This window comes from Elaeis guineensis, chromosome 1, assembly GCF_000442705.2.
Source record: "Elaeis guineensis isolate ETL-2024a chromosome 1, EG11, whole genome shotgun sequence".
NCBI lineage: Eukaryota > Viridiplantae > Streptophyta > Magnoliopsida > Arecales > Arecaceae > Elaeis > Elaeis guineensis.
The window spans coordinates 156518067-156542341 of NC_025993.2; the positions used below are offsets into that span (position 1 = coordinate 156518067).

The following is a 24275-nucleotide window of genomic DNA, read 5'->3' on the forward strand; positions in this document are numbered from 1 at the left end:
TATCCTTCATTTTGAAGGCTTCTTTCGCTCGGGCGTACCCTTCAGCCCGAGCCAACAAATCAGTAAAATTCCTGGGGTGCTTCTTCTCTAGGGAGAACAAAAGGTCATTCTTCTAAAGGCCGCCCTTCAGAGCGGCCATCGCGACTGATTGGTCCAAGTTCCGGACCTCTAGCGCCGCGACGTTGAAATGGTTGATGTAGGCCTGAATGGACTCTCCTTCCCTCTGCTTGATATTGATGAGGGACTCCGAACCCTTCCGGGGGCGCTGACTGCTGACAAAATGGGCCACAAATTGATGGCTCATCTGATTGAAGGAAAAGATGTACCCGGCTTCAGGGCTGAATACCAGTTTCTCGTCGCTCCCTTCAAGGTGGATGGGAAAGCATGGCATAGAATGACGTCGGGAGTGCCATTAAGCAGCATCATCGTCCGGAAGGCTTCCAGATGATCAACCGGGTCCGAAGTCCCGTCGTAGCTTTCGAACTGGGGAAGCTTGAAGTTTGGCGGGATCGGTTCCTGCATGATCATTTGAGAAAAGGGAGGGTCAGTGCAAATATCCTCACCATAAGCGGGGGGAGCATGACAGAGTTCTTCGATCCGCCGGTTCATCTCTTGGAGTCTCCGGTCTAGGAAATCCTCTCGACTTCGAGTCTCGAGGGTCCTCTGGCAGAATGGGGGCAGGGATCTTCCAGGAGTGGAGTCGTGATCCGATTGAGGGCTCTCCACCCTCGGGTTCATTTTCCCAGGAAAGACGGGGCGGCTGGCCCAAGTGGCCCGCCCCGCCGTCGGATTCTGGTGTTCCGGTGACACCCTTTCCAGGCGCACTGATGCCTGCAGCTGCTGCTGCTGCATAGCCTGCACAGCTTCAGTGAGGCCTCTAACCTGCTGCGCTAGCAGATCAAACTGCTCCGCGCCGACTGCCGTCGCCGGAGGAGGAGGAGGAGGTTGGGAAACAGGAGGTGAGGCCGGAGTCTGAGATCTGACCGCGGAGGCCGTGGACCGTCGCATGGATGCCTTGCGGGGAGGCATCGAGCAAGGACCAAGTGGAGAAAGGAGGAGGGGACACCGAAAGAAATGCCTGGGGTGGTCTCGTTGAGCGCTCCTTTAAGAACAAGGATACTGCGAAGACACAGGCCCTTCCTCTAGCGTCAATCTTGTTGGTGCAAAAATCCGCCTGCGCCGGAGAAGCTGGAGTCGAGGGAGTCACGGTCGCCGCTGGGACCTGCAAAAGAAGTCTAAACCGGAGGTGGGGTTGCTCCGGCAAGACCCTCCGATGCTCAAGTCAGTTCTCTGCCTCAACAAGAATGGAGTGCTCGAACGAAAATTTTAGCAGAGTTTTTAGGTAAAAATGAGAGCTTATAAAATAATGTATCTGGGGTTCCCCCTTTTATAGGCAGAGGGGGCAACAAATTGATGCTGATGCCTGTAACCGTCTGGCAGTGGGCCGTCCATAGTTAGAAAAAGTTTATTGTGGAGAGTAGTGGGGTGGACCCGTGGCTATTACCGGGGCGTGCCACGTGGAGTCTGCCTTGAGAAGCGGAGAGACGTCCGTTGTCGCGACTTGCCAGAGGATAGAAGAATCTCGCGGTATCCGTCGCAGGGAGTGGAGCAGGACCGTGGCCATTATTACGGCCTGCCAGGGAGTGATGGAGCTGTGTGGAATCTGTCGCAAAAGGTGGAACAGGGTCGTGGGGTGATGGAGCTGCGTGGAATCTGCCGTAAGGAATGGAGCAGAATCGCGACCGTTACTGCAGCGCGCCAGGGGGCGAAGGTCTGCCGGCTGAAGTCCGGCTGGAGTGTTTGGCGGAGAGAGGTAGTTAGCCATCTGTCCTAGAGGAGCTCAAAATCCGGCTTTCGCAAGAGTTCGGATGGAGTCTTCCTTCAGTCACAGCCGAGGGTGGAGTCCGGCTCGTGTAGGGGTCTGGGCGGAGCTCACCGGCAGTTGAAATCGAGGACGAGGCCCGGCTCCCGTAGGAGCCCGGGCAGAGTCTTCCTGCAATTAAAGTAAATTGCGAAGTCCGGCTCCCGTAGGAGTCCGGACGGAGCTTACCAGCAGTTGGAGTTGGTGACGGAGCCCGGCTCCCGTAGGAGTCGAGCGGAGTCTTCCTGCAGTTGAAGTCGTGGACAGAGCCCGGCTCTCGTAGGAGTCCGGGCGGAGTCTTCCTGCAATTAAAGTCAGTGACGGAGCCCGGCTCCCGTTGGAGTCCGGGCGGAGTCTTCCCGCAGTTGGAGTTGGCGACGGAGCCCGGCTCCCGTAGGAGTCCGGACGGAGTCTTCCTGCAATTAAAGTCAGTGACGGAGCTCGGTTTTCGTAGGAGTCCGGGCGGAGTCTTCCTGCAATTAAAGTCAATGACGGAGCCCGGCTCCCGTAGGAGCCCGGGCGGAGCCCTTCTTGCGGTTGAAGCTGTGGATGGAGCCCGGCTCCCGTAGGAGTCTGGGCGGAGTCTTTCTGCCGTTGGAGTCAGTGACGGAGCACGGCTCCCATAGGAGTCCGGGCGGAGTCTTCCCGCAGTTGGAGTTGGTGACGGAGCCTGGCTCCAGTAGGAGTTCGGGCGAAGTCTTCCTGCAATTAAAGTCAGTGACGGAGCCCGGCTCCCGTAGGAGTCCGGGCGGAATCTTCCCGCAGTTGGAGTTGGTGACGGAGCCCGGCTCCCGTAGAAGTCTGGGCAGAGTCTTTCTTGCGGTTGAAGCCGTGGACAGAGCCCGACTCCCGTAGGAGTCCGGGCGGAGTCTTCCCACAGTTGGAGTTGGTGACAGAGCCCGACTCCCGTAGGAGTCTGGGCGGAGTCTTCCTGCAATTAAAGTCAGTGACGGAGCCGGGCTCCCATAGGAGTCCGGGCAGAATCTTCCTGCAGTTGGGGTTGGTGACGGAGCTCGACTCCCGTAGGAGTCCGGGCGGAGTCTTTCTTGCGGTTGAAGCCGTGGACGGAGCCCGGCTCCCGTAGGAGTCTGGGAGGAGTGTTTCTGCCGTTGGAGTCAGTGACAGAGCCCGGCTCCCGTAGGAGTCTGGGCGGAGTCTTCCCGCAGTTGGAGTTGGTGACGGAGCCCTGCTCCCGTAGGAGTCCGGGCGGAGTCTTCCTGTAATTAAAGTCAGTGACGGAGCCCGGCTCCCATAGGTGTCCGGGCGAAATCTTTTCGCAGTTGGGGTTGGTGACGGAGCCCAGCTCCCGTAGGAGTCCGGGCGGAGTCTTTCTTGCGGTTGAAGCCGTGGACGGAGCCCGACTCCCGTAGGAGTCCGGGCGGAGTCTTTCTGCCGTTGGAGTCAGTGACGGAGCCCGGCTCCCATAGGAGTCCGGGCGGAGTCTTCCCGCAGTTGGAGTTGGTGACAGAGTCCGGGCGGAGTCTTCCTGTAATTAAAGTCAGTGACGGAGCCCGGCTCTAGTAGGAGTCCGGGCGGAATCTTCCCGCAGTTGGAGTTGGTGACGGAGCCCGGCTCCCGTAGGAGTCCGGACGGAGTCTTTCTTGCGGTTGAAGCCGTGGACGGAGCCCGGCTCCCGTAGGAGTCCGGGCGGAGTCTTTCTGCCGTTGGAGTCAGTGACGAAGCCCGGCTCCCTTAGGAGTCTGGGCGGAGTCTTCCCGCAGTTGGAGTTGGTGACGGAGCCCGGCTCCCGTAGGAGTCCGGGTGGAGTCTTCCTGCAATTAAAGTCAGTGACGGAGCCCGGCTCCCGTAGGAGTCCGGGCGGAATCTTCCTGCAGTTGGGGTTGGTGACGGAGTCCGGCTCCCATAGGAGTCCGGGCGGAGTCTTTTTTGTGGTTGAAGCCATGGACGGAGCCCGGCTCCCGTAGGAGTCCGGGCGGAGCTTTCCGCCATTGGAGTCAGTGATGGAGCCCGACTCCCGTAGGAGTCCGGGCAGAGTCTTCCCGCAGTTGGAGTTGGTGATGGAGCCCGGCTCCCGTAGGAGTCCAGACGGAGTCTTCCCGCAGTTGGAGTTGGTGACGGAGCCCGGCTCCCGTAGGAGTTCGGACGGAGTCTTCCCGCTGAGAACTTCGGCTGAGGATATTTTATACCCAACAGAATTTATCTAAAATCACCACCAAATACAATAACTTTTTCATCAAAAGCTTCTTGCATACTATTTGGATTGGAGAATCTTAAAATATCTCTTAAAGACCTATCCAAAACTTTAAAATAACATTTGTGCACCATAGATGCTTCATCCCAAATAATCAACTTGGTAATGGTTAAAAGTTCAATAATAGGACTATCTTGCTTGATCTTACAAGTGGAGTCTTAGTCTTATTAATCATCAAGTATATTTCAAATCTCGAATGTGCAGTTCTACCATTTAAAAGAAGTAAAGATGCTATTCCACTAGAAGCTACAATTAGAACAATCTCTTCTTTTGATTATAAAGCAGCTACAGTTCAATAAATGAAGATTTTTTTGGTTCTTCCATAACCATAAATGAAAAAACATCACATTTATTGCTTGACACAACATTCATGATTTTTTTATATACTGACTTCTGTTTATCAGTTAGATTAGAGAAAAGATTGTTATGCTCTTCTGTCAGTTTGGATCTATCATAATAAAGAATGATAGAAATGTATCCGATCGAACAAAAAAGATAAGAGAAAAAGAGAGATCAAGGGTATTAACCCAGCCAACATTACTAATAGTTCATTAAAATACTGATTTAATAATACTAAAATCTTAGTAGTTACATACCAATTCATCCAAAAGCACCACTTCAAGGTTGCATTCTTTCTTTTTTGGATTGGATTGGAATAGAATGGAACCTCCCACAATCTTATGATTCTAACCTTAATCTTGTGTGGTTCACCAGCAGTAGAAGTATCTTTGATATGATGAATTCTTCAGGCCATCATCGAAACTGTAATTTTGCCAAAGGATCATCGATGTTTGTGTGGTTCACTAATAGATATAAAGAAAGGAGAGGCAACATTATTGATTCATTTTAAGGGTCAGGTATTCCAAAGATCAGATTTATGGTTTCAAAGAATAATTTTAAATCTCAAAAAAATTGACTATGAAGTATGCATACAACACAAATAATAAAAAAATATCATATGTGCAAAATATTCCTTATCTACAACAGTCAAAAGCCTTGCTTGCTTTTTCAGAAACAAAAAAGAATAATACATTTGTTGGAATGCATGCAATACTTTCATAATAACCTAATCAACTTGAAATTTAATCCAATCATCCAGAAGCAAAAATATGTGAAAAAAGGGAAAAGCAAAATATGTCATCATTTCATAAGGTTTTATGCATATCTAATAAACATAATCTAATCATGGCTTACTAGGCTTTCTCTGATTATCTATTAATATGCTGATATGAGCTTAAATTCATTAAATATAGTCCAGAAGGTCATTCCATCTAAACCCATCTTAACTTTGCATGAGAAAATAATTACAACAGTGGATCAAAAAGGATGATTAGAATCGATAAATCACCTCCAATTGGATATGAAATTATAGATTTCGGATCAGAATAGAAAATCTAAATTGAGAAGTAGTGACCCTTAGCAATCAGATTTAGAGTTTAAAAAATGAAACAATGGTCAAATTGAGGCTCCGATCGAATTTGTGACGTGGATCGAGATCGGAGACGATGATAAGATCTTAGAAGAAAATAAAAACTGCTTCTGATGATACTTCTCGAAGCTAACAGATGAGGTCTGACGCTCTAAATGATGGAATTGTTATATGTATACCACCTCAAGAAGACTAATATATCTTACCCCTCAAGTTCCACAAAAAATAATTACAACATAAAGTCTAAGAACAGAAAAGCATCTGGATGATAAAGTCTTCCGAAACACCATATGCATAAATTTATGCATACCTACATACTCATCAATTAAACATGCCAACTTAAGTGCCAAAACATTGCAAATCCAACATATCACATGTCAAGTAAAATCTAAAGGATATCAATCTCACCCAAGAATCTCATTCCATGAAACATGCGCAAAATATAAATTTTACTTAGCTGTAGACCACAGATCTACAATGGCAAAACAAAGCCAAAATGATCTTCCCCGCTGCCAACTAAGGAATAATATTGTGTTTCTTTAACAAAGATCAAATTGCGCCATAGTAAACATAATTCATATTCCCCATAGATTTAATTAGACAGGAATAATAGTATGTGAATAGAAAATCATGAGGCAAAACTTCATCATGTGTCAAACGCTTAACTAACGATAGCAAATAAAATAAAAAAAAAATGAGCAGCGAAAAAAATATTAGAGGAAGGAACTCAAAAGATGTGGACAAATTACAAATCCCTTGCCTAACTTGCAAATCGTGATACTCTCAGCCATCAACAAAGAAAAAGAGAGCGGATCTGGTACCTGGGATGCCAGGAAAGTTGGGTGACTCATGTGAAATCGAAGAAGCAGGATCCCCTTTGCTCAGTGAGGGCAAAACTGCTGCATCGGGGAAGCTTGAAATAGCCACTATGAAGAGTTAGCAATCCCGTATTTATAGTTTTTAATAGCTTTTGTCTTATATGTCATGTTTTCTATAAAACAGCAAAATCATAATTATGGATTCGTAAAGATTGAGGTTGATTGTAGAAGTTATGATCATTCCTATTTTATCCATCTTTTAAAGAGAAAAATAAATCAATAAATAAATAAAGGAAATAGTGAATACATATCTCTTTCTGACTTTGGTTTCAGTGAGATTCCACGAGTTCATATGAATTTTGAAATTTGAAAGATCTTCCACTGTTCGACGTGATTGATTTAGAGTTTCTAATGATAAGAAATTCTATTATTATGAATCCATTAAGAGCCTATCCATTATAAAATTTCTTTTTTAAATGATAACGGCAACAAATCCTAATGGTTTGGGATTGCCTCATATTATTACGACTTTGGTTTCAGTGAGATTCCATGAATTCATGAATTTTGAAATTTGAAAGATCCCCCACCGTTCCACGTGATTGATTTAGAGTTTCTAATGATAAGGAATTCTATTATTACGAATCCATTAAGAGCCTATCCATTATAAAATTTCTTTCTTTTGATGAGTCTGCACTTTTATAGGATATATTTCAGCTAGAATTTTATTGAGATTACATTTTCAGGCGATGACACATGATATATTCTCAGCCATCATATCTCTATTTTTATATAATATTTTTATTTTTATATAATATTATTTTTTTTTTTGATGATGACACATGACAGATTCTTAACAATCATATCATTAGTTTTATATAACATATTGATGATTGAAGCATTCTTTTTCAAGCTTGACGTGATCTAATACTCTTCTCAAGAAGTTGTAAAAGATTTATTTTGAATGCAATAAATAAATAAAGATCATGCCACATTTCAGCCTGGGGTTTCTTAAAATAATAAATTGCCCTCTAGATTTTATTTTCCTTATTTTAGAGAAAGACGGGAGGCCCACCAGATATAAATCGTCTAGGTTCAACCATGCACTACATAAGTATCGTACACACCTTGCTGAAGGTTTCCCAAGTTGGAGCTGTAAGTTCCTTCTGGGATGCTTAAATCCTAAAGAAGCCAAGAGATGGCTCTCTCTCTCTCTCTCTTTCTCTCACCCATCGAATCACATTATTTTTTTAGGCAAAATTCTTTATGCACCGCGGGCAATATAGAAAATCTGATGTAAAGTGTACTGCCTCATCTGATTGATCTAGGTAGTCACCACTTTTCAACGCACATTTAATACCTACAGATCGATTTTTTCATTTAAAAATTTTGTATGATAAAAATATCTTAATTTTTTAAAAAAATTATAACATTCTATATCCATATTATGATATTCTGCATCCAAAATATGCACAAGATGTCATAATTTTTTCTAAAAAATAGAGGTATTTTCGTCATTAAAAATTTTCAAACGAAAAAAATCGACCTACAGGCATTAAATACGTATTGAAAAATGGTTGGATGATAGGGTCGCGATGCTGTCGTTAGGACACCGTGATTATCAATCAAATTTCGACTTCAATAAAAATTAAAAATACATAGAAAGTAGTGAGTCGGGTCGAATCCACAGAGAAAGTAAAATTTTGATTTGAAATCTTTGATTTTACAAAAAAAAATAAAATTTTAGAGAAAGCAATTTAAGTTAGAAAATAAAAATTAAAAGTACGAAAAATAAATCGGGTACTAAGATCTAGTAAGTAGATCCTAACATTTACTTACAATAAAAATAAATAATAAGAATTTTAAAAGTATAAAATAAATCGGATACTAAGATCTACTAACTAGATCCTAGTATCGACTTGCGAAAAATAAAAGACAAGAATTTAAAGTACAAAAAAATAAATTTTGCATTAGTTGAAATTAAAATTCAAGTACAAAAATTTAAAAAGAATAAAAAAATAAAAAAATAAAACTGTAACAAGGATCTGAAGTTGATCAGTCCAGCATCGTCGGAAAGATGGTTGATGACTTCTCCATCTTCTGTCGCACTCCGTAGAACGAACTGACTTCTCTCCTTCTTTTCTTTGGATCCCTAAAGCTATTTTATTTTTTTTTCTATTTTTTTCTATACTTTCTATTCAATTTTTCTGCTCCGAAAGCTTATTCCCGAACTCCTTATTTATAGATAAATTTTTCATAATTTTTTAGTAGGAAAAAGACTCCTAAAATCCTTAGAAATCATATTATTCTCCTTAGAAATATTTCTGACCATCGGATCAGCTTCGGACCGTCCAGATCTGATCAAAATTTATAGTTTTAATCCTTATCAAAGTCGGATTGAACCACAGCCGTCTGATCATGTCTGGGATTGGTTCTGAGCCGTCGGATCGCGCAAAAGAGTTTTATTCAAAGTCGGGAGCGATAACAGCCGTTGGATCGCATGATGGATTGCTTCTGGGCCATCGGATTGCGCTAAAGAGTCCTCTTATAAATCGATAATAAACAGCAGCCGTTGGATTTAAGTCGGATTAAATCTCAACCATTGGATCGCATCCAGGATCTTTCTCTCGTTGTGAACCATGCCTGTGAACCGCGTAACTATTCTCGTGGACCGCGCCGTGACTCCGTGGACCGAGCGACCGATCCACCGTGCATCGAAGATAATATTTTTTATTTTTTAAGGTATTTTGACTAGATTTTTGCTCCAATTTTTTGCCTAAAAAATAAAAAAAATATGCATTAAAATTTTTAAATTTTTTTTATCATTTTGGTGCTTAAATTACTCAATTAAATTAACATCTATTTTTCATAAATATACTCTAATTTTATTTTTTTTTAAAATTATTTATTTTTATAAAAAAATTTAATTTATTCATAAAATTATGTTTTTAGAAAGATGTTAGCACCATAAATTACTAAAAATAACTTCAATAAATATAAAAATATACCACTTATCACACCCCTCAACTTGAACTTTGTTCGTCCTCGAGTAAAGAAAAAATTTAGAATCAAGTACCGTTTAACTTAAAATCTCAAATTTTACTAAATAATTTTTAAAAAGGACCACTGATGTTCAGTAGAGTGTAAATGAGGTATGTCATTAGGATATTAATACTTATCAAGGTGAAAGTTAAGCTAAGAACACTAAATCTTTTCTGAACTTTTCTAAATTATTCCTATCTTTATCTCTAAATCATTAATCTTCATATGGACAAGTATATTGTTACTTCCGTCCTTCATTTATTGATTGATTTTTTTTTTAAACGTTGTACTGCTATTGAGTGTCTTAACCCCTTAAGCTTTCTGTTTAACCCATATAGCGAGTTTTCAGCCAATGACTCCCAAACCAGACGACTTTAGGGCACTAGGTATAGAATCCATAAAGCTTTACAATAAAGCTTTACAATAAAGCTTCTTTGCCCTTCATACCTTTTGACGTGAAACTCAATGCTTGCTTAGGCAAAGAAGCTTGGTTACTCAACATGAAGTACTTGAAATTTTTTTTTTTGAATATATGAAAAAATATATAGTTACTTTACACAAGTCCATAAGAAGTTAACTCTTCTTTGATGCTAGTAGAAAAATTTAAAAATACTCAAAGAAAATTATTTAAGTTCTAAGCTTAATTCTTTATTGAGTTTTCTTAATACTTGATTCTTCAATATCTCACAAACTCTCTGGTCTGTACATCAATTTTTTTTAAAAAATTCTTGGTTTAACTCGATTCTTAAGTATAATCAGATGCTTAAATACTAAATACTAACTTACTTGAGGACTTTAAAATTTTAAAAATTTTTATTATCCTCCCCCCCAACTTAATCGACATTGTCCTCAATGGAGTAGAAAAAATGAAGGGTGCATGCAAAGAGAAAGAAAAGGAGAGATGTCACCTGATCCAGAAGTCTTTTCACAATTGATTCTCCCCCCAACTTAGTCAAGATTATCTTCAGATCCCTACAAATTTTAATAATTTTGAATTACCAATCTCAGGAAGATGTTCTATAATAAATTTTAATATTTTATTATCAATTTTTAGAAAGTAGTTCACATCCTCATTCTTAATTTTAGAAAGATAATTCATAAACCCATTCACAGACCCTTATTTATCGAGAATTTCTCTTATTTGTTCTTCTAAAATGCTCATGAATTGAATTTTTAGGTTAGGAGTTGAGTTTGAAGTAATGGGTACTGAAAGGGTGTCTTTTGATTTTAAACGTATTCTCAAGTGTGATCAAAGATAATTTTAATTCTGAAGGAGATGGTAATTCTAAAGTAGAAGAACTGGTTTCTAAGGCTGAAAAAAATGAGACTCTTGATGGATATATCTTGGATAACCCATCCACTCTCTTCTTTTCTTCACTTAGGTCAGCATCAGTACTAAGCTCAAGTTCTTCTATTGGGTTAGCTTCAGTATTAACCTCTTCTTCCAAATTCATATTTTGGCTAGCATCAGTACTAGCCTTACTCACCTGATCTTGGTATGGATCCTTAAGAATTCTATCACTTTTAAGCTCAGAAATTACATTGTCACTTTCAAATTGGAGATTCTTAGGTAGGACATTGGATTGATGACTAGGTCCAGGTGATTGGTGGATGGGTGGGTCATTTTCAAAATTCGGTATTGGTTCATTTGGCAATTGACCTAGTTCTCTCCTTATGGTAGATTCAGTTAATTGATCTATTTATGCTTCTAGCCTAGCGAGGGATTGCTGTTGGGTCATGATCATTTGTTAAAGTTGGATAAATCTATCATCGGCTAGATTGGTCTATTGAGAAGGTGGGTATAACGGCTGATTGTAATAGGATGGTTGGATAGGCTGACAAGGTTAACCACTATTATAGGCATAATTTTGGTATTGGGGCTCATTCTGAAAATTTTGCACAGAAAAAATTTGGGTCTTAACCTGAGTCTGTTGGGATCTCCAAGAAAAATTAAGGTGATTCCTCCAATCTTAGTTATATGTGTTTAAGAATGAATCATTAACAGGACTAGAGTAACTTTGAGTAGCTTGAACTTGTTCTTGGATGAAAGATGAAAACTGTACAGTCATGGGACATTCACTCACATGATGGGCTAGGCTAGCATAGATAGAATAAATCTCCTGATAATTAGAAGGTTGTGTGTATTGCACAGGAGATTGTAGATCTAAGGCTAGATATTTATCTATAAGAAGGTCGATTTTATCTAATTTTTGGACTAGTAGGTTCAAATCGACCTCAGGATTAGAGTCAGAATATTTGATCCCATAGAATAATGAGAACATCGATGGATTATAAGTGAAAAAAATAAAATATTTCTTCATCTACCTAGGTGGTTCTTAGTATTTCTAGCCATTTGATTATTAACTGTAATATAGATCAGTCATTCAATTTCAGGATTAAGTTCAATTAGGTCAGAAAAAATTATACCATGCATGTATTAATGCAAACTCTATTATGTGTGTTGTTAAGATTTTTTTTGTTTTTTTTAAGAAGAAGGAGGAGAAAAAGAAGAAAAAAGAAAGAAAGAGAAAAGTTCTAAATGTGAGATCCTTAAGAAAAGTCTTAGACCTAAAGACGTAAGATGAGAAGAATTAGTTGTGGTTAAGTGTTAATTGCAATCAAGTTAGCAAACAGTTAAACCTAGACACCTATAGATTTCTTAAACCTAACAGTTCGATATAGAGTGGCTTAGTTTAGATACAAATTGAGTTTGTTCGCACTTCCTTCAACTAGCCAGATAAGAGGTGGGGTCGTGGGGGTCTCCCCATTGCTTGCCTTAGACACCAATTGAATTTACCAGGTAAGCTAATAGAACCAATTAAATAACCATGAATCCACTTAGGTAGAGCCTTTGTAACCTCTAGTCTTAGACACTAGTTTCAGGAGTGAGTCCAAACTTACTTTGTACTTGACTTGACCACAATACTCAAATTGAACTAAATTGATCCTAGGGGCCTATGTCTACTTAATTTTAGTTAGGTTTGGGTTAATGTGGGATGCTGGTTGGTTGTTTTTGGACCAAGAAAGGGTGATAAATTTTCACCTTATCTTGTTATGGGTGTTGCCCTTAAATTGATTTGAGATGAATATGCACAATCAATTTCAAACAAGGGGTTCTATGTAACTAAATTAGATGCATGAAATTAATTAAACTTGAAAGCTTACCTTGTCTCCAGCGATCACCAAAAAAAAATCTAAGATGATGAATGCTTCTAACAATTAAGTTTATACTTTTGTCATGCAATTTTTATTAGGTTTATGTGGATGAATTTTAGGTTAATTTAAAAAAATAGTAATTAATACTAAAAAAAATAGTTAGGATTAGGGTTATGATTGATCTCACCAAGCAAAATTTGAAGCTTTCTACCTTTCTTTTTTGAATTTTTGAATTTTTTTTTCTACACAAAGATAAAAAAATAATAAAAAAGTTAGTAAGTTAAATTTATAAAAAAATTAAAGAAATCAAACATTAAAATTGGTGCCCTCCCTGGCAACGACGTCAAAAATTGATAGGGTCACGATGCTGTCGTTAGGACATCGTGATTATCAATCAAATTCTGACTTCAATAAAATTTAAAATTACATAGAAAGTAGTGAGTCAGATTGAATCCACAGAGAAGGCAGAATTTTGATTTGAAATCTTTGATTTTATAAAAATAAAATAAAATTTTAGAGAAAGCAATTTAAGTCAGAAAATAAAAATTAAAAGTATGAAAAATAAATCGGATACTAAGATTTACTAACTAGATCCTAGCATCTACTTACAATAAAAATAAATAATAATAATTTAAAAAAAATAAAATAAATCGAATACTAAGATCTACTAACTAGATCCTACCATCTACTTGCGAAAAATAAAAGATAGAAATTTAAAGTGCAAAAAAATAAATTTTACATTAATTGAAATTAAAATTTAAGTATAAAAAATTTAAAAAAAATAAAACTGTAATAAAGATCTGAAGTTGATCAGTCCAGTCTCATCGGAAAGATGGTTGATGATCTCTCCATCTTTCGTCATACTCCGTAGAGCGAACTGACTTCTCTTTTTTTTTTTGGATCTCTAAAGTTATTTTATTTTTTTCTCTATTTTTTTTATACTTTCTAGTCAATTTTTCTACTCCCAAAGCTTATTTCCGGACTTCCTATTTATAGATGAATTTTTTATAATTTTTTGATAGAAAAATGAGTCCTAAAACTCTTAGAAATCATATTAATCTTTTTAAGAATATTTCAGACCGTCGGATCAGCTTCGGACCATCCAGATCTGATCAAAATTCATAGTTTTAATCCTTATCAAAGTCAAATCGAACCACAGCCGTCCGATCATGCTTGGGATTGGTTTTGGACCGTCAGATCGTGCAAAAGAGTTCTATTCAAAGTCGGAAGCAATAACAGCCGTTGGATCGCATGATGAATTGCTTCTGGACCGTCAGATCACGCAAAAGAGTCCTCTTATAAACCGACAATAAACAGCAGCTATTGGATCTAAGTCGGATTAAATCTCAGCCGTTGGATCGCGCCCAAGATCTTTCTCTTACTGTGAACCATGCCTGTGGACTGCGTAACTATTCTCGTGGATCGCACCCTGACTCCATGGATTGAGAGATCGGTCCACCGTGCACTGAAGGTAATATTTTTTATTTTTTAGGATATTTTGATTCAATTTTTGCTCCGATTTTTTGCTTAAAAAATAAAAAATATATATGCATTAAATTTTTCAAAAAAATTTCATCATTTTGGTGCTTAAATTACTCAATTAAATTAACCCTCTATTTTTTATAAATATATTTTATTTTTATTTTTTAAAAAAATTATTTATTTTTACAAAAAAAATTAATTTATTCATAAAATTAGATTTTTAAGAAGATATTAGTACCATAAATTATCAAAAATATTTTCAATAAATAAAAAATATACCACTTATCATTGGATAAAAAATATCCCTCTCATATTATGATATCTTAGGCTATATTGTAACATCCTGGACTATATTACGCCATAGGATGTCATAATTTTTTTCAAGAGATAGGGATATTTTCATCATATAAAATTTTTATACAAAAAAGCCAACCTGTAGGCATTAAATATGCATTGAAAAGTGATGACTACGTAGATCAATCGGACGAAGCGGTGCATTTCACGTCGGATTTTCTACACCATCTGCGGTGCACAGAGAATTTGTCATTCTTTCAAAGGCTGTTTGGACAATTGGGCCCAAAATTCTCATAGTAATCATGGGTTTGGGTCAATACAAATATCTAAATCAGATTGGACTAAGCCTATCCTTACAAATACCCAGAGAATCATTATTGTAGCTCGATCCAAATCCCATAGGAAGAAAAAGACAAAAAAAAAGAGGGAGAAGGGCAATCACTCGTTCTTAAAACCAGCATTCTTAAGGACCTTGTTGAGTCCACCACCTCAAAAGCATCAATTGTTGAGCTAGCCTTCCCATAGAACATCCCTGACATCCCTACTGGAGTTGAGAGTACCAATCATCTCCCCTCCATGTCCCTCTTCCTTCTGTTTAGACTTCGAAACTACTCAAGCAGCAGTTCAAGCAAACCCTCAAACATTTTGTCAGCCTTTTTATCTCGGATGCCTTCTGTTGCTGCAAGGCTCCAGAGGTGAGGTCGATAATGAACTCAACTAGAGAGCTGAGGTTGAGCCGATCTGAACCATGAGCAAAATCTACAAAAGAAGTCCTAAAACTATAGGGTGTCCTTCAGTTTAGGACCCTCCGATACTTAAGTCAGTCGGGGCCTTAAGAACAGATGGTGAAAATGGAGAAATAGAAAGCAAAAAATGAGAGTTCGAGAGTAGAGAGAAGTAAAGAGAACTTTGATTTCTTAGTGAAGAATTTAGCAGAATTTTATCTCTATGAATTTTGACTTACCTATTGGAGAGTACTTTATCCTCCTTAATATAAAGAGAGCTTGCTTAGGCTTTAAGAAAAGTTTGTTAGGCCATTGGAGATCAGTTAGGTTGTTATAAATCTGTTGACCATTAGACCATTAGAGATCTGTTGGGTCATTAAAGATTTATTTGACCATTAAATTGTTATAACAGAATGGCTAGCTGTGCAGAGATCATGGGGCAGCTACCTATATGGCGATGAGCTAGGATATAGTAGGAAGACAGTTACTGTTGAGTTGGATGACAGCTATCGAATAACCGTCTATATTTTTGATAGCACGTCAGTGAAAGATCGATGTGGAATAGTTGACATCAATAATTATTCGAACTAGGCATCATGTCTTTGGTGTCAATAATTAAGTAAATCGAAGTAAGATGATGGAGATCGGAAGTAAATCAAGATGAGCGTCCTGCTTACTAGCAGTTCAGGATTAAACCAATTAGCAGATAATATAAAAGAGATAGGTCAGTTGGAGGCCGATGTAATCTGAGAGAACATCTAACTTAGGTAATAATCTACTACCATATGTCTAGATGATGATGAGATCGGATAATATACACCAACACCTTCCTATTCTGGACCGATGAATCTGCCTCCAAGTTGGAGACCCCATAATGATGATTATAACCATAAGACATACCATTCTCTGAGACAAGCCACACACTATGGTGGATTATAGCTAATAATTTTAAGAGTGATTCTGTGTACACCGTATGCGAAGCAGAAAAAATACACCACCCCACCTGATTGAGCACGTAGCTATCACTTTCATTTTTTCATTTGAAATTTAAAATGATGAAAATATGTCTCTTTTTTTGAAAAAATTATGACATCCTGTGGCTATATTATGATATCTTGCAATCAAAATATAATTTTTTTATTCATAATTTGACCACAAGATATCATAAGGAAATGAGTATTTTTATCATTTAAAAATTTCATAAATTTTTCATAATGAAAATATCTTTTCTTCCTTATAATTTTTGAAAAAAAAATATGACTTTCTATATGCAGAAAGTCATAATTTGGCTGCAGAATGTCATAATATGGCTATAGGATGTCATAATTTTTTCAGAATAGGAGGAGATTTTTGTCACTCAAAATTTTAAATAAAAAAATAGAACTACAAATATTAAATATGCTATTAAATATGCATTAAAAAGTAATAGCTACGTGCTCTAAGATGGTTGGGTGGTGCACTCCACATCATTTTTATTACACCACACGTGGTGTATAAAAACTTTCTCATAGTTTCTATAAACTGGAGGTAGCCTATGTCGATCTTGTGAGTTGGGCTCATTTGCAAGGCACGGCTTAAGGCCCAACCCACCAAGCATCATGGCTGGATGGCAGTTCAAGATTTTCTAAAGGAAACCATAAAATTTCAAAAAATTCTTTGTGCACCATGGGCAGTGTAGAAAATTCGATATAAAGCACACCGCTTTATGTGATTGGTCCATGTAGCCATCGTGCATTTTATATATGTAGTTTCATCTTTTTGTTTAAAAATTTTAAATGATAAAAATATTCCTGCTCTTTGAAAAAATTTGTGACATCTTTTGTCCATATTATGACATCCTATGTGCAGAAAGTCATAATTTTGACGTAGGATGTCATAATATGCCACAAGATGTTATAATTTTTTTCAAAGAGTAAGGATATTTTTATCATTCAAAATTTTTAAATAAAAAAATAAAACTGTAAATATTAAATGCACATTAAAAAATGATTAGACAAAAATATCCCTTCTATATTATGATATCTTGGGCCATATTATTACATTCTGCATGTAGGAAATCATAATTTGACATAGGATGTCATAATATGCCATAGGATGTTATAATTTTTGGAGCGATATTATGACATCCTGCATATAAGAAATCATAATAAGTCATAATATGTCATAGAACGTCATAATATTTTCTAAAGAGCAGAGGTATTTTCGTCATCCAAAATATTTAAACGAAAAAGTGGAACTATATGTATTTATTAAATGTGCATTGAAAAGTAGTGGCCACATAAACTAATTATGTAAAGCGGTGCACTCTATGCTGGATTTTCTATACCGCTTGCGGTGCACAAAGAATTTCTCTAAAAGTTCAAAGGCTTCAAGCTGGCTGCTAGGAGCAAGTTGTACAGCCAAGAGTTAGGTACAGCCTGAGGGTGTTTGAGTTCATTTAGCACTATTATAAAATTAACAAAAAGTTGTCAAGTGCCATGCAGAATTAGAGAGTGGCCAGCAAAAGAGTCATCAACTGGACTCTAAGCGTCCAGCGAACGCTGCTGCTATTAATAGAAACTAATGGCTAGAATCTACCAAAGCAATAGGACTATGAATCATGTTCATCAAAGATTGCCAGCTGTATTAGGATTGCGGTTCTGATGTCTGCTGGCCAACTTCCCCAGGTACAAGGATATTTTGTATGAGGATGCTCATGACTGTCTTTATCCTCGTGTAATCGATCCCACTACCTTAAAGCACCCCCACTGCCCAATATATATATATAGAGAGAGAGTTAGGTTAGAATCAAGTTGATCGAATTTGGACTTAGATCCTGTCAGATCAAAACTCTATAATAAAGATTTTATACTTGCGCATAAAAAATCATATGATTTAGAATTTCCTAGCCTATGCATCAAGTAATCAAAAATTAAACAGCTTAAATAAAATTGAATTAGATGTATTTTTTGATCACTTGATGCATAGATTATGGGTCTTTAAACCATATGATTTTTTATATACAAGACTTGGATCATCGTTGTAAAATCTTAATTGTCTAGTTTTGATCTGATCAGATCTGAATCCAAATCTGATCTATCTTATCCGAATCTATCCATATATATATATGTATATATATGTATATATATATATATATATATATATATATATATATATATATATATGTATGTATATATATATATATATGTATGTATATATATATATATATGTATGTATGTATATATATATATGTATGTATATATATATATATGTATGTATATATATATATATATGTATGTATATATATATATGTATGTATATATATATATATATATGTATGTATATATATATATATGTATATATATATATATATATATGTATGTATATATATATATATATATATATATATGTATGTATATATATATGTATGTATATATATATATATATATATATATATATATATATATATATATATATATATATATATATATATATATATATATGTATGTATATATATATGTATATGTATATATATATATATATATATATATGTATATATATATATATATATGTATATATATATATATGTATATATATATATATATGTGTGTGTGTGTGTGTGTGTGTGTGTATATATATATATATAAAGAGCAAGATCATTTTAACTATAACCTGAAGAAAATATGAGATGACATTCTCAAGTCAACAACAGCCTTCTACTAGTACAACATCTTAAAAACTAGATCGATCATAGGAATGTCACAATTGTTTGTTCTTCCTCATCTTTTCTTTTTCTTTTTTTTTTTTTGGAGCAAAAAGTAGGGAAAAAACTACCATATTTCATTTTATATTTTATTTTAATTAGCAAAACAATTAAAGCTAGTCGGTACCCTTGAGCCACTCAGGCACAGAAAACTATATTAGTTTTTTTGGCATGGTAGCTACGTTGGTCCATTCTCATATCTATATCTATATCTATACTATACATTAAAGGGCAAGCCAATGGCCTCCCGATGCACACGTGTCGTAAGCTTAGGACTCCTCCGATGATTTTTTTTCCTCCGTTTCTTTCTTCGAATGCTTTCGAACCCTCTTGAACCTTCTTGATCTCTTGCGGACATCTTCCTTCAGCCTGCTCTCCTCGCTGCCACCTCCCGTCTGTCTCTGCCGTCGCCTTCCTCCCCATCATCACCGGTGTCAAGCTTCTGGCTCCAATCTCTCTTAGGTGTACATTCCTTCCCACAGATCTCTGAGAGAGATGCTAACCTCCTCTCTTTTCTTCTCATCATTACCTCCTATCGGTCTCCGCTGTCGCTTTTCTCCCCATCATCACCGACATGGGCCTTCTCCTCCGATCTCCTTTGGATGCTTTCTTTCTCATAGATTTCAGAAAAAGAGAAGGAAATGAAAAGAAAAAAAGAGGAAAAAAAAAATAACACAAAACCCTAGCCATTATCTTGGCCTCCCTATTCGGCCATTCCAAGCCTCCCGCCCAATTGGGACCTAGGAGAACAGAAAAAAGAAAAAAAAAGAACAAACAAACGTAAAACCCTAGCCATCGTCTTGGCTTCCCTATTCGGCCGCTCTGAGCCTCCCAACCGATTGGGACTCTTGAGGATGGGGGACTCTTAAGGATGGAAAGAAAAAAACAAACACAAAACCCCAACCATCATCTTGGCTTCCCTATTCAGCCACTCCAAGCCTCCCACCCAGTTGGCACTCTTGAGGATGGGAAAAAAACCCAACACAAAACCCCAACCATCATCTTGGCTTCCCTATTCGGTCTCTTTAAGCATCCCACCCAGTTGGGACTCTTGAGGACTAAGCTTAGTCCATGATAATTTACAAGTAAAATAGATGGTTTTATTTTGAATAGATCTGTTGTATTCATGAGTATCTAAGAAAATTAAGGACAAAGGTACCATATTTTTGGACCGAAAAAAAAAAAAAAACTATGGATGTATTCCATTACACCACAGATAGGAGTGGACTGCACATGGGGCTCTCCTTGGAATTCTAAGCAATTATGTGGCTCATTGTTTGGTGGTCCTCCACTTTGCTGGCAGAGCTGCTGCTACCTTCTTCTTCTTTTTTTGTGGTGGGGTGGTAGGGGTTGGAGAGGATAAAAGTAACGAGCAAGCAAGATACAGTAGTATGATATTACAATCCTTACTCTAAACAAAACCATGTGCAAGTTGTCTGAACTTTTTTTTTTTTCTGCAATACCTAATATTTGAACAAAATTTATCGTCATATTCAAATAAACTGAAAAAAACAAAAATTAGAAAAATCATTCAAGAAAAATAGGGTTTTCACTTACTACAAGCAAAATGTGGTAAATTTGAACAGAAGAAAGAACCAAAGAAAAAAAATCAATGGCCTTTCTCACCATCTGTGAACAAAAAATGGATTGAAAAATTGATCAAATTGTGACGATTTCTTCGACGATCAGTTGAAATCAGCGGTGGAGTCTTGGTTTCGGGCCGAGGGTTGTAGAGGCCATGAACAAGAAACTTCTAAGTGTTTTCATGCCCAAGGATTGAGATTTAATTAATATATATTTATCTTATAGTGAAATCAAAATTACTATAAAGTCCTTGACTATGGCTTGGTTGCCGGAGGTAAGGTTTTCTTGACATAAGGTAAGATCTTTTCCCACATAATTTGATCATTTTTTCTTTTTTTTTTCACTTCATTTTCTTTTCATTTTTTCTCTGTTTTGGAGATTTGTGGGAAGAAGGGCACCTGAGGGAGGGTTTCCTAGGTGCCAATTGGGGTTTCCTCGTAGGGAATTTTGTGCGAGCTATGGTGCGGTGTGAATTCATCTCTTGAGGTTTCAAATTATAAAAGTTTTGGCAAGATATTTTTAGTGATTCTAGCTTCATAGCTCTGAGTATGGGCATTCATCCTATAAATATTTTAGAATATATTTAGATTTTATTTTCAATTAGTTGTTTAAAATTTTTCTATAAAATTTAATTTTTCTCTTAATTATATTTGTATAAATGGATATTGTTGAAATTTTGTTAGGAAAAAAATTTGGAAGAAATAATCAAAAAACTAGAATTGCTTAAATCAAAAACTTGAGATTCGATACAACATAATGAAATTATCGACCGTACTTAGTAGATAAGACTATGAATCTGATTATCTTTTTTTTTAATTAATTTTTTATTATATTTTAAGAATATGTTACTATTTTTATAACTTTTAATTTGTAGTAAAATAAATTTTAAATCAATGCGGATAAAGGTCTTTGCCTTTTAATTTTTCCATCTTTCCTTTGTTTTCATTGCTTGTTCATATGTTTTTTCCTAATTTTTTCTTTACTTTTTCTATTTGCAGGAGTCTCAATTGAGTGGGAGGCTTGGAGTAACTGAATATAGAAGTTTAGATCCATCTCAATCAAATGAAAGGCATGGAGCGACCGAGATAAGTCTCTCTACTCTTGTCAATAAAATTTATTAAAATATATTATTTTTCATATATTATTTTTTATTATTATTTAATAATTTAAAAAATTTATTATTGTCTTGATGCTAATTTAAAATAAAATTTTAAAATCAAAGATGAAATTTTAGATAGGGATGATACTTAATGTCTTATATTATATATAATGTATATAGCTGTTTGTTGTTCCACTATTATATACTAACTATTTTGCATTGGATGATTACATATGGATAGAAAGTAGAAATATGACCACAATAATTTTTTAAAAAATAAACTATGTGTTCTAAATAAAATATTAATTTTTTATTATTATTATATTTTATTATTTTTTTAACATCATTTAAATAGAGCCCGCTGCATAGCGTAGATTACTTGCTAATCTAGATGGCATGACTTTAATAACGTTCGCCATCCCTACAAGATGACAGAACATGTCAGATGATCCATTTCCTGCAAGTTATGAGGGACACCAATCGACGTTCAACAAAAGTCAGAGAGGAAGCTCCAAGAAGAATATAAGCAAAATTAAATCACCGAACAATCTACCAGAAAATGGTGATCACAAAGTAGTTACCTTATTCAAATTCATTTTAAATCTCCATCTTATTATCCTTGGCCAAATAAACGATACACAACTAAAGACAGCACAACAAAAAGGTTTGATCAATACATTACATGCCAACACAACGAAAACATGCTTAACTGGGATGCTCAGGCATCCAATCCAATTCTTTCTATGCCACAGAAGGCCCTCAACGGATCCTCAGCTCTCTCTCTTTCAGTGGAGAACCGGAATTTGAGGTAGTCATTATAATTATAAGGCTTATAAAGCAAAGGGTGCTCTTTATCTATCAGTTCTTCTAGGGTCTGTACCATGGAACCATCTTTTGGTCGAGAACCAAAAAGAGCAGTGTGTCTTTTCTGATTGCTTTGTATCCTTACACGATGATGCACAGGTTGCAGTCTTCCATTAGTCCATGCCTAGCAGAAGTAAATAAAGCAGAAATATAAGGCACTCTAGATGTACCTTAATCTTGTTAAGAAAGTGACACCATCATTGATCATTAGTATCATATCAAAAGCTAATTATATATAACAGAAGGAAGTCATTACCCCAAATGCTTCACCAATCATGACAGTGAAGGAGTTTGGGAAGGGTTCTACAACGATCCATTCACCATCTTTTGTTTGTACTTCAAGTCCTTTAACTTGATGCTGGCATATTATGGTCATCATATTTGGATCTAGATGGGAACCCATGGCAATCTTAGTTTCCTGATCCAACGGAACCCCATACTCCGCTAGCCGAACCCCATATGCTAGTGATTCTGTATGAGAAGTCCAATACTTATCAACACCCAGGCTCTGTAGGACCATCCTCTCAACTATTTGCTCCAATTTCTGCACTTGCTTGGCAAAGTTGCACACTGTTTGGCTAGCAAAGACAAGAAATAAATGTTATAAGCATCATAAAATCACCCAGAATTTTCTCTTCAAATGCTCGTTAGGAGCTTAGAATCAATAATAATCCTTAAAATCTATGATTAATCCTTGGAAAATAATAATCAATAATAAAGTTGACATAAAGCAATAAACAAAAGTGAGAAAAGGTTTTTTAAGTAATATACAACAATGTCAAAGTCGTGTATTTCTAAATGGCAAGTAGATGTGTTTAAAAAGGGAGGCCGTAAAAAGAAAAGGCTCCTGATGGACGAATTCAAAATGGCTGTTTTTAAGACTTGAAAGTGAGTTTTGAATCTACGTGCAATGTTGATGATAAGCATCCTGCCAATGCTGACAGTATCAAAGTAGCAGCATTTGACTCACCCTTCTAAAAGAAAAGGGAACTTTCAAAAGTTTCGAGTTTATACACGTCCCTCATTAGCCTGCTTCTAAATCATCACTTGGTGACTTAAACTTTGGAAAAGTTGATCTCATAATCAAAAACGTGAAACCCCAAATTACACATAGATGGCAGAGATTGATGAAAAAGCATAGGCATGTGGCTGATCTAAGTGATTTCTAAGCATTCTTTGTTAACTTTTTCTTAGGAATCATTAGGCCTTTTGATATTGGACCAAAATGCGCAGCAAATGCATCACATAATGTAGACTTTTTTTTTTTTTTTGAAATGTTACATAATGTAGACTTCATATGCATAAAGCGCCTGAATGCAGCATCATTATCTACATATGCATGTGTGTATGGGTGTGTCTCTCTGTGCACACATGTAGAATTGATGCGTTGTTAGTTGCAAGGGTGATGAAGCATCATTATCAGTCCCACTCCCAGTTGTGTTTTTTGTTGCAGGTAACAATTCTATCCATATATTGAGATGCATGCTGATCATAAACCTTGAGCATATGTGATGCATCTCATGCATCCTGAGGAGGGATTGGCCCAAAGTTCACCAACATAGCACAAGTGAATTCACAGAGAGTGTGATTCAAGGTGGGGCTATGGTGCAAAAAAGGAATCCTTCGTCTGATTTGGGTGCAGGGATTTTCTCAGTGCCAGTGTCGGGCCCCCAAGCATTTCCAACAAACACAAAATAGACTTCAGAGAATTAACATTCCATAAAGAAGCCTCCTCGATGCATCATATAGAGAGCCTGTTATAGTTGGCAACCAAAAACTCAGCTAGATTCACCCTAGGACTATAGCCACATTTTGGCTTGACCTTCGATCAATGTTCTTCATTTATGTCAAGCAAATTGATAACTTCTGTCAGGATTAGGTCACCTTACTTGTGGATCAGCTCTCTTGTATGATTAGTCCAGGAAGATGAAAGGCAATCTATCAGATTGGATGCTTGATAGGTTTTAAGG

General features: G+C 37.0%; 1 protein-coding gene and 1 long non-coding RNA gene across 3 annotated transcripts in view; both read right to left on the minus strand.

Moving 5' to 3' along the window:
- LOC140852158 (uncharacterized) overlaps positions 1 to 6610 on the minus strand; it is a 20470-nt gene extending 13860 nt beyond the window's left edge. The window contains exons 1-2 of the long non-coding RNA XR_012135137.1: positions 6324 to 6610; positions 4670 to 4876 (exon numbers count right to left, since the gene is read on the minus strand). This is a non-coding gene — a long non-coding RNA (uncharacterized lncRNA). The remainder of the gene's footprint in view (positions 1 to 4669; positions 4877 to 6323) is intronic.
- The window catches only part of LOC105039213 (probable 2-oxoglutarate-dependent dioxygenase AOP1), a 92707-nt gene that overhangs the window by 61279 nt on the left and 7153 nt on the right, over positions 1 to 24275 (minus strand). The window contains exons 2-3 of one of the 2 annotated variants that reach the window (XM_010915290.4): positions 22562 to 22883; positions 22005 to 22429 (exon numbers count right to left, since the gene is read on the minus strand). The exons of the other annotated variant lie outside the window; for it this stretch is intronic. Of the exons in view, the coding sequence (XP_010913592.2) occupies positions 22160 to 22429; positions 22562 to 22883 (592 nt within the window). The 3' untranslated portion in view covers positions 22005 to 22159. Of the gene's footprint in view, positions 1 to 22004; positions 22430 to 22561; positions 22884 to 24275 lie in introns of those variants that run through there. 2 annotated transcript variants of the gene reach the window in all.